We start from the raw sequence: 13,763 nt of genomic DNA on the forward strand, positions 1-13,763 counted from the left end.
TTAATAAAATTACGTTTTACCTCGTGGACATATGGCATGAGGACGTTTGGCCGAATGAGGCGTCTTTGCATAATAATACGAAACAATGTGAAAGAACAGCCTATTACTAATAGAAGGGAAATTCATATTGCAATATTATCAGATAAGAGTGACTAAGAATTGGAACAGTATAAATAAAAAGAACAGCCTATTATTCTAAAAGGGGAGACCTAAGCCGAATGTTTATTCGGCCAGATGTCATTATTTATACGTCAAAGATACCGTTTCCAATAAAACTGCCTATCGTGCACTCGCCTTTTTCATCAGTCTATCACAAAAAAATCTATGTTATAGCTAGCACGGTAAATACTTTTTGGCAGCAGGATCATGAATAGCTTTCAGTATGTCAACTACAGAACGATTTTTTCGGGGAAATGGTACATTCGGAAAAATAGCTTTCGGGGAAATAGCTTTCAAGGGAATAGTACATTCGGAAAAACATCATTCCAGGAAATTGCATTCGCGGAAATGGTTTTCGGGGAAATGTCGTACAATCCACAAAAGAGTTGCGTTATAAAAAAGCGTTGCTCTGCAAGCCTAAAAAGAGTTGTTTAATGAAAAAGTATTGCGCAATGAGTTAACCCGCACAAATTTCAAATTCTCAATTCTCATGCGTGATATTTTTCATGCAACTCAACAGGCAACACATCATGTATGGGTTGGATTATCCATTTGACTTATTGGCTTGTGTTTCCATAGTATTTCACGCCAAATACTTATTCTCTGTTTTTCTTTTAATTTCCGATGGGTTTTATGATTGAATTTTTTTTGAAGGCATGGACACAGGATTTAAGCTACCAACACTGCTTACGTAACTTATATTAATCACATAATAACTATTTCACCCGAGATGAACTAGCCCAGGGCTAAAAATCTCGTTAATAAAGATAGAAAAAAAAATAACTATCTCAGTAATGCATAAATCAGTACAGGAATATACGCTATTTCATGCAAGATCGCTATTGATGGATGTGTGTTTTAAAATCAGCTCTTGAATAATTGAGAGTGGAACTGATAGAAATTCCTTCATGGCAAATTTGAAATGTTCCATTTAAGACACAGATTTTAAAAAAGGTTTAAATTATAACTACAATATGCATGTATTTAATTGCTATAAAATAAAACAGCTCGTTCTCTCCAGTATTCAAAGAACCAGCACGCTAATTTAAAATATTTAAGAATTCATTTGTATCCAACTTGAACTACTACAGCCATAGTTGCGGTTTGAAACATTACATGAATCGTTTGTTGCAATTGTTAAGTTAAGAAATCATGTATAGGCAAACATTTTACCAGAAGTAGGATTTCACAGTTGGTGATTCTTAGATTTCATATATGAAACGGCGCGAAAAACAGTTTCAACAAAAGCACATTTTTTCAGTTACTGATCTCTTTAGCAAACTAGCTTTTCCTTTCAGATGACATGTCATCGTGGGTGCCGAAATTATTCCGCAGCAGGCACATGTCTGACACTGTTTTTCTTAATTTGCCCACTTGATTGTTCCCATTTTATTTTAAACTAGTGGTCCCGGCAAACTTCGTCTTGCTATCAAGTAGGCTGTTGAAAACCGCAATGAATCGTCCCATATAAAATGACAGTTCCGTTCATTCTCGTTTTTTCGACTTTCCCGGTGAATATCCTGGAACTTTTATACACACAAACACGTCGGAACCCTTGACGAACAAAATGGAGAAATAATCATTCAAATCCGTTGTCCCGTTCGTAAGCCATTTCGTGACATACAAACACCATTTCATTTTTATTTATATAGATAGAAATGGGAAGAATAGATATATAATGAATGCAGAAAAGCCGGTGTTTCCTTAAATTCAAGTTAATCCTCATTGGGTTATGTTCCAATTGTACAGCAGCCAATATTACATCTAAATTTCATATTAATTGCTGATTTTCAGTGGTTTCAAGTATGTTCTCGATATCGTTTTTCGTCATTTTAACTTGAATCAACCCAGATAATAGAATATATAAAACATTGCCGTGTATGAGAATATTACTAATATTGAATTTCATACCATCAATTGACCTACTGACAGTGCGGGTATGTCACAGCAATAAGGATCTGTTACATAATCGTCATTTTCCTTTTCCATGCTGCAAGATAAATCCACTCATCAAAACAAAGCACTTCAGCGAACTGATTCCCTTACTTGTAGACCACTCACCCAAGGGGTCCATCAATGAGTTGCAATGGCCAAAGGACGCACTCATCGAAACAAGTGTATTCTTTGTTCTCCAGTACCCACGTAAACGTATCAAAACAAATCGCTCATCAAAATATGGGAAGAGAGCGCATGCGCTCTTCATATTCGAGCAGTTTTTGCTCACCACAGAGAACATAACGGAAGAGTGTGACAGCTTCTCCCATAAGATGTGCTCCTGAGAGGCCCAGAGATTGTGTTCTTGCACAGGACTACTAATTACAGCCAAGGAAACGAAGTCCCACTTCAGTTTCGCGTCATCTTTGCTCGCGCTCGTCACGTCGTGCCATTGGTGTTATTGCGTTTGCTCACGCGTTTCGCTCGCCTCGGTCGCTTCGAGGACTCGAGGAAGGCAAGCCAAATTTTGTGTGTGTTCAAAAACTGCCGGGAGCGTCTCGGAAGAGTGAGAAAACCCCACCTCCGTCGTGACCTCCGAGTATTAGCGGGAGCAAAACGGCTCTGCTTTTTTCTACCGTTTTCGGTGTTTTTGTTTGACGATGACGACAGTTTACGAACGTCAAATGCAAAACAATGGAAAATGTTATCGTCTTGAGCCAACTAGCTCATCTGTTGAAGTGTGATTACGTGATTAAGAAGCTGCGTTCCGAGTGAAAACGCCCCAAATCGGAGATATACAAAGGATAGATTTCGTTCTTGTTTCAGTCATTTAGAAGAGATAAGATGTAAACAGCTACAAAAGACAGTGCAAGAAAACGTCACAATGTGAGTGTCTGACAGATGCTGTCAACAGGGCTTCCCCCTATTCCAAGCCTTTTGAAAAATCATGGGAGGGTAAATATGGGAGGCTTGTTGTTTGTAAACAATCATACAGGATAAAATCGAAATCCACCATGGTAATCAAGTTTCACCGTGATTTTAATATAGCATAAAGATCACATGCCTTTTATCCAGCATGTGAAGATGTGGATCACGTGAGGAAGTGGATTTAAAATTAATGACGATTATCTGTGTAACGTGAATTCGATTCCAACGGAAGGAAATGATGCATGATGTTTCGCAACGTTAACGAACGGCCAAATGGTGCATTTACATAATTGCAAGCCAGGAAAGAGGACGCCGGCAGCGAAACAAAAATCAGCTAGTGGAAAATATTCCAGTGAACAGATTTTCAGACCGGCAGGTAGGATCATGCAGCAAAAAGAAAAAAAAGAAACGGAATCAAACTGAGCATTCCATAATTACATAAAGTGGTGATTTACAACGCAATCTCGGCCTCCGGGCGACTGACCGTCAACGTTGGTGGCTCCACCGAGGTGTGCCAGATGGGGTACAGCCATACCATCAGCACAAGCGATAACGAGGCGCAACGGAGCTCTGTATTGCCATTACGGTTGGCTTGGCAGTTGGATGGTTGCGTTTCATTTGCTTCAAAAGCCTGAAAATAGGCTTCAAGTTGTTTACTTTAGACTCAGATTTAGATTATTTGCCAACAGTTTTAAAACCATGCTTTTTAAATTTCGATAATAAAATCCGTCTTTAGATCAATGTGAAAGTTCGTCAACTTTCTTTAGGATAGCAATGCTGAACTTACAAAGTGTAACCTTCTAAGCTATGTGGTTAGTGTGTCAGTCGTTAGGTCATATACGATTCAATAAGGTTTGACACTTGCCTGTCCGCTAATCAAATAGAGTTTTAAGAGCTGTTAGATAAGTTTGAATTCATTTCATTAATATGTGACTGAAAAAAACTCTTAAATACGATGAACATAATCCATTACCACCTTATGTTTCTGACTTTACCAAACATATTAAGAGCCAAAACTATAAGTTTTTGCAAAGCACTTATTAGGCTTGTCCGCTTTCGAAGCATACATTATTGAACATATTCAAGCAAGATTTTTTGTGCTTTCACGGTCTCTTTAAAGAGTAGAGATTGTACTTTGCTTTGTCTTGCACAAAAACAAGTTTTCAGACATTCCCAGTTTAAATGTTGTAAAATTATACAATTTATCAAGAATACAAAAGGTTTGAGCCAAAAATTGAAACATTTTGATTGCCGCACTACGAAAAAATACACAAAATTTCAAAAAGTACCTTTTTTAAAGGCAAGGTTAATATCAAGCAGGAACGTCAATAGAGTAATAAAGAAGGGAACAATCACACAATCTGATTGCTTTTCCGAACCTTCAAGAATATGGCCTTTATTAGTATCATATCTGTACAGTCGTAGCTGATTCGGATTAACTAGAGCAAACACGCGTCCGGTCGCTTGGTCGTCTGTCACAGAACTGTCTTTTTTTTTATTTCCATACTGTTGGACACAATACAAGGTATGTTAATGAAGCTAGGAATATCTTCGATAGGGTTACCAAATGTCAAGATTAGTTTAAGGTGAGAATGGTCAACTTGAAATACGTACGATACTACAATATCGGAAGCAGCAGATCCATCTGTTTCAGGAGAAAAAAGAACCCCCAGAGGGAGTGGAGTATGGGGGAATGGATCTGTTACCATGAAGGTTGGGAGATTGCCTATTATAAGCAATCCAAGATATGTCCTACTTAAGTATTTGATCAGATTAGAGCTTTTCAAAATAATATCTGAGCTGCTCCAGATGATTATTTTATTTATTTGGTTGGTGTTACATCAATTAATTTGATAAAACCTCGTTAACGATGTTATGAAAATTTACTCGGTTCATGGCTGTGTCTCTCCAACTTCGATTTTGGCCCACGTTCTTCAGATCTTGTTGCACCTGATCAAGCAACCTTTCTCGCTGTGCTCCCCGCCTTCTTGTGCCAACCGGATTCGACTTGAACACCATCTTTGCAGGATTGTTGTCCGGTAGTCTTGCAACATGCCCTGCCCAGCGCACCCTTTCGGCTTTCGCTGGAAATTGGCTTCTAGCGCGATGTTGAAGTTTATCACCTTGTCGAAGTCCCCGGCGGGATTAGAACGAACTGGAATGTTCGCCCGAAATCTTCACACTATTCAGCACACCGTCCATCGTTGCTCTTATTAGTCTTGTGAGCTTCCCGGGAAAGCTGTTCTCATCCATGGTTTTCCATAGCTCTTCGCGGTCGATGCTATCATAAGCCGATTTAAAATCGATGAACAGGTGATGCGTTGGGACTTAGTATTCACGGCATATCTGGAGGATTTGCCATACAGTGAAGATTTGGTCCGTCATCAAGCAGCCGTTGATGAAACCAGCTTGATAACTTCCCACAAACTCATTTGCTATTGGTGATAGACGACGGAAGAGAATCTGGGATAGCACTTTGTAGGCAGCATTCAGGATAGTGATCGCACGATAGTTTTCTTATTCCAGCTTGTCGACCTTCTTGTAGATGGGACATATGACCCCTTGCTTCCACTCCTCCTGGGAACAGCTGTCCCAGATTCTGACAATCAGCCGGTGCAGACAGGCGGCCAATCTTTCCGGGCCCATTGTGATGAGTTCAGCTTCAATACCATCCTTCCAGCGGCCTTGTTTTTCTTGAGCTGGTTGATGGCATCCTTAACTTCCCTCAATGTGGGGGCAGGTTGGTATCCTTCATCCGCCGAGCTGACGTAGTCACTTCCTCCGCTGTCGTGACCCTGTGCCCCTGTGTTCTCCGTGCCATTCAGGTGTTCATCTTAGTGCTGCTTCCACCTTTCAATCGCCTCACGTCCGTCCGTCAAGATGCTTCCGTCCTCATCCCTACTCGCGGCACGAAGCCTTTTTGGGATGCGTAAAGCTTCTCGTAGAACTTTCGCGTTTCTTTTGAACGATGCAGCTGTTCCATTTCTTCACATTCCGCTTCTTCCAGGCGGCGCTTTTTTCCCAGAATAGGCAGGTTTGCTGCTTTCGTTTTCTTTAATATCGCTCCACGTTTTGTCGCGTTCCTTACTGCAGCATTGCAGCCCGCGCTGCATCCTTCTCCTCCAAAACCTGTTTGCCTTTCGGCTGCGTTGTTGATGGCTGCTTTTATGTTGCTCCAGTAGTCCTCAAGAGGGGCTACGTCATGCTCGCAACGCTACCTGCTCCAGATGATGTGATGAGTATTAGCATCACTGCCCACAATCAACAGAAGGCCTTGTTTTAGGTAGTGTACGACAACTCGTTTGAAATCATGCGTTGGGGATGGTTCATCATGTGGTAAATAAACCAAACAATGGACGTATTTCATACTGAGATCACCAACAGAAACACCAATTGTGGCAGCACATGCATCTTCTTCTTCTTCTTTCTGGCGTTACGTCCCCACTGGGACAGAGCCTGCTTCTCAGCTTAGTGTTCTTATGAGCGCTTCCACAGTTATTAAGTGAAAGCTTACTATGCCAATGACCATTTTTGCATGTGTATATCGTGTGGCAGGTACGAAGATACTCTATGCCCTGGGAAGTCGAGAAAATTTCCAACCCGAAAATATCCTCGACCGGTGGGATTCGAACCCACGACCCTCAGCTTGGTCTTGCTGAATAGCTGCACGTTTACCGCTACGGCTATCTGGGCCCCTCTGGCACATGCATCTCTGGTTGTTAGTTTAGAAATGAGTATAGCAACTATTGTATTATTAACGAGCACGCATGTATGAGGCGTAGCACGAAAGTTCGCCTTTTCGTGCCGCTTGGGCTGTAGCATTTTACCATGGGTTGAAGATTGATCTGAGCTATCCTAACAGTAGCCACTATCCAAACTAGGCACGATTAAGCTTTTTACAATTGCCGCCCGAAAAAGATAAGCAGCAAAACAAACAGATCAGTATCTTTTAAAAGCCGCCAAAGGCGAAAAGCACAGAAAACACTGTGTAAAACGCATAATACGGAACCATAAAGATGAACATTTTAAACTAAATTTATTTTTATAATCCCACCCTCATTAAGCCTCAGGATTGAGACTGAAGAAGAGCAGCTGATTATCTCGGAGAAATACAAGGTTGCCTACACCATTGCTCTGGGTAGCGCATATTCCTCGTGCTGTTATAAATGAGGCTCTTCGTAATGATTTGCCAAATATTTGCCGTATGAATGTGCGAAGTGTTTGTTCACGACAGCTTAGTAAGTCCACTTAGTTCAGTCCCTATTTTCGCAACGGTAAAGTTGATTTGATTTGTTTGACTGAGACTTGACTAACGATATTTCTGACGATACTTTTGCTGTGAATGGTTTCAAATTGATTGGAAATGATCGCAATTAGGCAGAAGAGGAGGTATTTGTCTTTATTTTAGAATAATCTTAAATGCAAAAAAAATCTGCTTCAGATTTATTTGTGGGGCTGAGTTATGCCTGTAATACTGGATTTTTATTTGTCGAAGTATCAACTGGGGCTGATAAGTTTTTGCTTGTAATTTTCCACAACCCTCCACGTGTTAACTACTGTGAACTTATTCTTCAACAGTTGAATGAGTTTATCTTGAAGTACAAAAACATTGTTTTGCTAGGCGTTTGCAACATCAACATGTAGAAGTATTCTCCAATAGTCAAACGTTTTTGTAGTGTGATTGATCATTTCGGGTTTACATGCGTTGGAAATAAGCCAACTCATTATTATTCCAGCGGAAGTTCCCAAATAGATTTGATGTTTACAAACGATCCTGAATTTATTATAAATTTCAACCAAGTGTCCGAACCTTCAACGTAGCTCGTTTAGGTTTCAGTAACGCAGTTTTATTTCGTGATTACAAACACATACATTTAAGATCTTCAAATCATACTTTATCTGCAATTGATTGGTCAGTTATTAATTCTATCAATGATTCCAAATCATATTAGCATTCAAAGTGCGTTTTAAAAGTCTTTTGATATAATATTGAAATATCAGATGCTTGAATTTTCTAACAGTTTCAATCTCTTAACGGATGTTCAGTCAGGCTTTCAACATCTGCTCTTTCGAAAGGCTATGATGATATTCATAGTACAATTGATAGGAAAGGAGTCACTTTTTTGCTTCTAATTAATTTCTCTGAAGCGTTTGACCGAGTCTTCCATTATCGACTGCTAAGTTAACTTTCGAATCAATTCAATGTTTCCTGTCCCGCCATGAGTCTCTTTCAGTCTTATTTAACAGATCGTTCACAACAGGTTTCAATTGATGCAAATCTGTCTGAAATTGTTTAAATTGTCTCAAGAGTCCCACAAGGATCAGTTTACATTTTCAGTCCTGTAACCTTTCTTTGTCAGAAATAGCTCACCATATCAATGTCTCTCCATATCTACGATTGCTCATGTAATAATACTCTACCCATCAATGCTTCTAAAATTAAAGCGCTGTTCAAAAGATGATAAGATACAGAATAATCCACGTTTCTATAATAATAGTTAACGCAACAAGATGCAGAATGATGATTTCTACAGCACGAGTCGTACTTTTATCCAACGAGGCCGAATTAATATATTCTATGATTGCCCTTTTTCAAATGTAACTTGGTGACGATATTGCCAGTCGGCACCTTCGATAACAAATAATAATCATATTCATACAAAACTTATCTTTCTATTTTCCAGCTCGATCGGCAACACTAAAAAATAAAGGTACGAAATCGTCCCAAACGTGAAAAAACACTTCTTCGAAAAAGCCCGACGACGTCTCATGTAAAAGGCGGTTGGCGCAAAGCGAGAAACAATAGAACGGAACGAAGCCATCGAGAGCAACGGCAACGGCCACGGTAGTGCTTTGTTTCCCGGTTCCGGGAAAATCCGGTAATGATGGAAATTGTTGGGTTGCTGTTTCCCCCCCGGGAGTGGATTTGTGAATGCAACGAAAAATACTGTCCAGGTGAACTTGTGAAGTGGTAAAACAGGCAAAAATGGACCATTTAGATTGGCTGGTGTCATTTGCAGCAGTAGCAGCAGCAGAACCCGACACAGCAAGGTGCAACGATGGCAGAACACAATGGGCCCGGAACGGCGACCGGTGTCTGTAGGAGGTCAGTGTTTTCCGTGGGAAAAATGTTATCATGTCATTGAAGAAGGATAAGCATCACTAGTTTACCAAAAAGCTGCCAATAACATAAATAGAAACAAGCAAAATAAAAATAAAAAATAACTGAAAATGGTTGTATGGCATTTACCAGAATGGATCATATGCCAGAAAATCATTTACCATTCTCCAGAAAGACCATTTACAGAAAAAGATATTATTTCAATATTAATTTCGCATGATTTTCTCTTTTTTTATGAAAATATGTTTTTAATTAATGTTGGCGCCATAAACATTCGATATTTTAACATGTAAATTTAACTTCTCAAAAAAGATGATAATATTTTATACGAGGTTTTGAAAGTAATTGCACTTTCAATATTAATATCAATGATTTTCCCCTCTTCGAATCATAAACTGTACTTTAGGGTTAACTAATTGAGTTTAATTTAACTCAAACCACCGGTGGGTGGAGCCAAATGTTTGACGAATTGATCGTACTTAAGGGTATGCGATATGGATTTTTTCCATGCCGATACGAAACGAAACGATACGCGGAATATCTTGCGCTGATGATGACGAAACGAAACGAAATTTAAAAATGTTTCGTGTAACTCGATACGAAATCAAATATCTCACGGAATTTTTCGAAACGAAACGAAATTTTTGAATTTGTTTCGCGGAATACACGTTTCAGTATTTTTGCTTGTCAAAAGCTGTAAATTTGACAGTAGGCATATAAAACGTATTTTTAAATCCTCTACCATATGGAAACCTTAGTGTTGCTCAGCAAAATCCTGACATGTTTTGGTAAGACTCTTTTCTGTTTGTTTGAAATTTTCTTAATAACTTTATAAGGTCATTTCAACATATCTGACATTCACACAAGGCAATGAGTGGGTTTAATTTAAATGTTACAACTAAGAAGTGGGTCGAAAAGCAGTTACAAACATTTAAAACAATCTCAAAGATATTGAGAGGAGCCCAAAAAAAATTTGATTTTCAGAAATGCCTTACAATTTTTTTAATCATTTGGATGTGATGTTATGCTAATATATATCATAAAACATGGAATAATGATATTCATTGTTTTTGCTGTACTTTATGCTTTGTGGCTTGAATGAATGAGATTGGGGACACAAGTCGATAAGTGATCATGAAATCACTAAACTGAGAAACAGACTCTGTCCCAGTTGGAACATAACGCCAGAAAGAAGAAGAAAAATAAGTAGAACAGAGAAATCACTGGAATATTTGCTTAAGTATTTGTTGGAGTAATGAATTAAATTAAATTTTAAAGAATCCATCAACACATACTTAAAAAATCAATCAAGATAAATTTAAAAGAACTGCAAAAGTAATAAACTCCAAGAGATATTGCGGCAGCAACTTAACCAGGATTGCCTGTTGGGGTTAATTTAGGAGTTCCTAATAAATTTTCTGGAAAAGCCTTGCATAAACTGTGAATTAATTCTTGGAGGGATCAAATCTGGACGAAAGCAAACTTTTAGAGTAAACCTTGTAGAAAGTACTGAAGGTATTTCTATTATTTTGTAGAGCAAATACAGGAGAAATTTTCCTATTCCAAAATCTGTGAAGGAATTTCTGGACGATTTCTGGAAGAATTAAGGATTGTTGATATTATCTCATTTTCAGATTCTTGTTTAAAACTGACTACAAAATCACATTTTCACTAAATTTTGAACCTCGAGAGTATTTTAAAAAATATTTGAAAATTTCGAAAAATAAGTTTTGAACCTGGACTACATAGCATAGAGGAACCGCAAATAAGACAGACAAGTTCACCCATGTTCGTTCAGACAATCCGTCTTTCAATGAGCTAAATTTAATGTGTGGCTTATTTTTTTTCTCGAGATTTAGATGTGCGAAAATCGATAAAAAAAATGTTGCGCTTTTCCATTGAGAAATACCCAAGGTACCCCACCAAACTTGTATCTATATACGGAACCAATTTTGATAGTGCATGCAATGCATGAATCAAATTTATAACTGATTTGTAATTTTTCTTAAAATAAATCATCGAAATCGATCGAAAGATGGCGAAACTAGAGAATTTTGAAACTTGTTGTCGGTATTGAAAAGGTTAAGACCTTTACCTTGCGGCATTTGACTTCCAATACTTGTAATGATATATTATCAATATTCGCATATTTTTCAATTGGGGGTCGTGAGGAAATTATGCCACGTTATAAGAGGAGAGAGGAGTTGGTGGTGCGGTACAGCCGTACAGCGTGAATAAATCTAGATTCATTTTTCGATATAACTAATGTAGGTATGCATCTTCCTTGTTTATGGTGAATATAAATTGAAGGCATACCTCAGAATTTTAACAGCCCAAATCTAACGGACCCGACAGCGGTTCAAGCTGAACACTTGATCGATTGGCCATCGAGTAACCAATCGATAGAGTTTTTAGCTTGAATGGACGTCTGGTTCTTTAGATTTGTGCTCTTGAAGATTTGAGGTGTGGCTTTGGATCACCCAAATCAACGCGATTTTTTTCGGCGACAGCGACAAACAATCGCTGCGATTTCGCTGCTACATGTAGAGTTTTATGACACAACAACGAAATCGCGGCGATTTTTTGTCGCCATTGCGAAAAAAAATCGTGTTGATTTGAGAGAGCTTTTACTGCTTGATGCGTGCTATTAGTTTTCTCTTCTGTTCTCCCGCTGTTCTTATGCAGAGTTAAAAGTGACGTCATAGCGGGAAAGCAAGAGAGAGAACTAATGCGCGCATCAATAATCTGCACCACCTGAGCAAATCCAGAATATCAGGGACTCACGCTTCACAGCTTTTTTGATATTTGTGTACAAACAATTATTGCAATATATTAACGGATTTGCTCAAAAGGACACGAGATGCCCGTGGTTTTGCTCTCTTCATTCTTATGGAAGATAACATTGCGGTAGGGTAGAAGCACCGGTTTTGGCCATACGCCAGTTGTAGCCATAGTGGATTATACACCGTTTTACATAGCCAATCAGCATGAATCCTTTTGTGTGCAATAGATCACATTCATATGATAGAGCTACATTCATTTACTTGTACAAATTGATTCAAAACATAAGAAAAACAATTAATTTTCCTTATAATTTTTACTCCCATACACCTTATTTGGCCAGGGCACTCCTAATTTGACCACTCTCATGAGAAATCAATGCCATTGGCCAATTTAGGAATCGAAGTTAAATCTCTGGCCGAAACTGGTTCCGTTGGCCTATATTGACCAACGGGATTTTCAATGCGAAAAAATGGTTTTGGCTCAGTTTTGATATTTTACACATATAATATGGATTGAAAGCTTGCATTTGACATATTTGTTATATAAATACGGTTTTCCCTTCAGCTTTTATTGACATTTTCTCTTAGGCTGGCCAAAACCGGTGCTTTTACCCTAGTTGTTCCTTCCCCGGGCTATTCGCCGCGAGGAATTTAGGGCAAATGGGCGTTTTTGGAAACTTTACAACGGCAGTGCAGTTTATCATATCCTACGGACCAGTCAATACTACAGTCATCCCACAGTTATGGGTAGCACACAGATATGGATCAAAGTTGGATTAAACGGAGATATATCTCATCAAATAGAGTACCAATTACGCAGAACCCATTTTACCTATGCGAACCATAAATCTATACAGCATCGCAATCAACAATAACATGGTTAAACACATTTGTTCTATTCATAGGAAATAAAATGTCATACATATGCCTAGAAGCGTTGATTCATATCTGTGGGGCATTGAAACCCATACCACAGTTATGAATCTAAGTAAGACGATTCCTAAAGAAACGCCAAAACGTATGCTTTCACTAGCACACCATTCGTTTGCCTCGCATATAATTTGCTGTTATAGTGTTCTGATCCATGATATGAGTCGATTTGATCCATAATACGGACCCATTTTTGACTGTAGCTAGGAGTAGAAGCGAACGCTTAGCCTTTTTTTTGTTCGAAATTATACTCGAATTTCGCGAAATTCCGTTTGATTCCGTTTGTTTTCAATTTTCCGTGGAAATATTTTAGCAATTTGGCGAAACGAAACGAAATAGCAAAATACAAATTTCGCCTGTGCGAGTTTCGTGGAATTCCGCGGAATTTCGTTTCGAAGCGTATTTGACGGAATCATTCGGTATTTCGCATACCCTTAATCGTACTGCCTGTAGGGATGTTCCTTAATATAGTCCATCAGGCGTACCTCTAGGCCTAGGGATTCCATCAGGAGTTCTTCTGGGGGATTTCATCAGGATTTTCTATAGGGATTCCATTAGGAGTTCGTTCAGAGAATTTACCTGGAATTCCACCAGAGATTATATCAGAAGTCTTTTTAGGGATTCCATCGGAAGTTCCTTTAGGGATTCCATCAAGAGTTTTACTAGGGGTTTAAGAAAAAGTTCGTCATGGGATGCCATTAGGAGTTCCTTCAGAGATTCCATCTGGAATTCTTACAGAGATCTCCTCAGGAGTTTCTTCAGGGATTTCACCTAGATTCCATCAGGTGTTCCTATAGTCATTCCATCAGGTGTACTTCCCCGAGCAACACACATGTTATAATTGAGTGTTATCAACTTATATATGACTAGTTTTGGTCATATGTCAGTTGATAATACACAATTATAAC

At 38.7% G+C, this 13,763-nt stretch overlaps 1 protein-coding gene across 3 annotated transcripts in view; it reads left to right on the top strand.

Annotated features, from left to right (window-relative positions):
- Positions 1–2,516: 2,516 nt before the first annotated feature.
- Positions 2,517–13,763, top strand: part of LOC5577246 (tyrosine-protein phosphatase 99A) — a 439,034-nt gene continuing 427,787 nt past the window's right edge. The window contains exons 1-2 of one of the 3 annotated variants that reach the window (XM_021854693.1): positions 2,517–2,979; positions 8,706–9,127. Coding sequence is in view for 1 of the 3 variants with exons in the window: in XM_021854700.1 (XP_021710392.1) it covers positions 3,295–3,397 (103 nt within the window). In the remaining 2 variants the exon portion in view is untranslated. Of the gene's footprint in view, positions 3,398–8,705; positions 9,128–13,763 lie in introns of all 3 variants that reach the window. The other 2 variants (XM_021854685.1, XM_021854700.1) reach the window with 2 other exon arrangements.

The sequence above is a fragment of the Aedes aegypti genome, chromosome 1 (assembly GCF_002204515.2).
Source record: "Aedes aegypti strain LVP_AGWG chromosome 1, AaegL5.0 Primary Assembly, whole genome shotgun sequence".
In the NCBI taxonomy this organism is placed as follows: domain Eukaryota; kingdom Metazoa; phylum Arthropoda; class Insecta; order Diptera; family Culicidae; genus Aedes; species Aedes aegypti.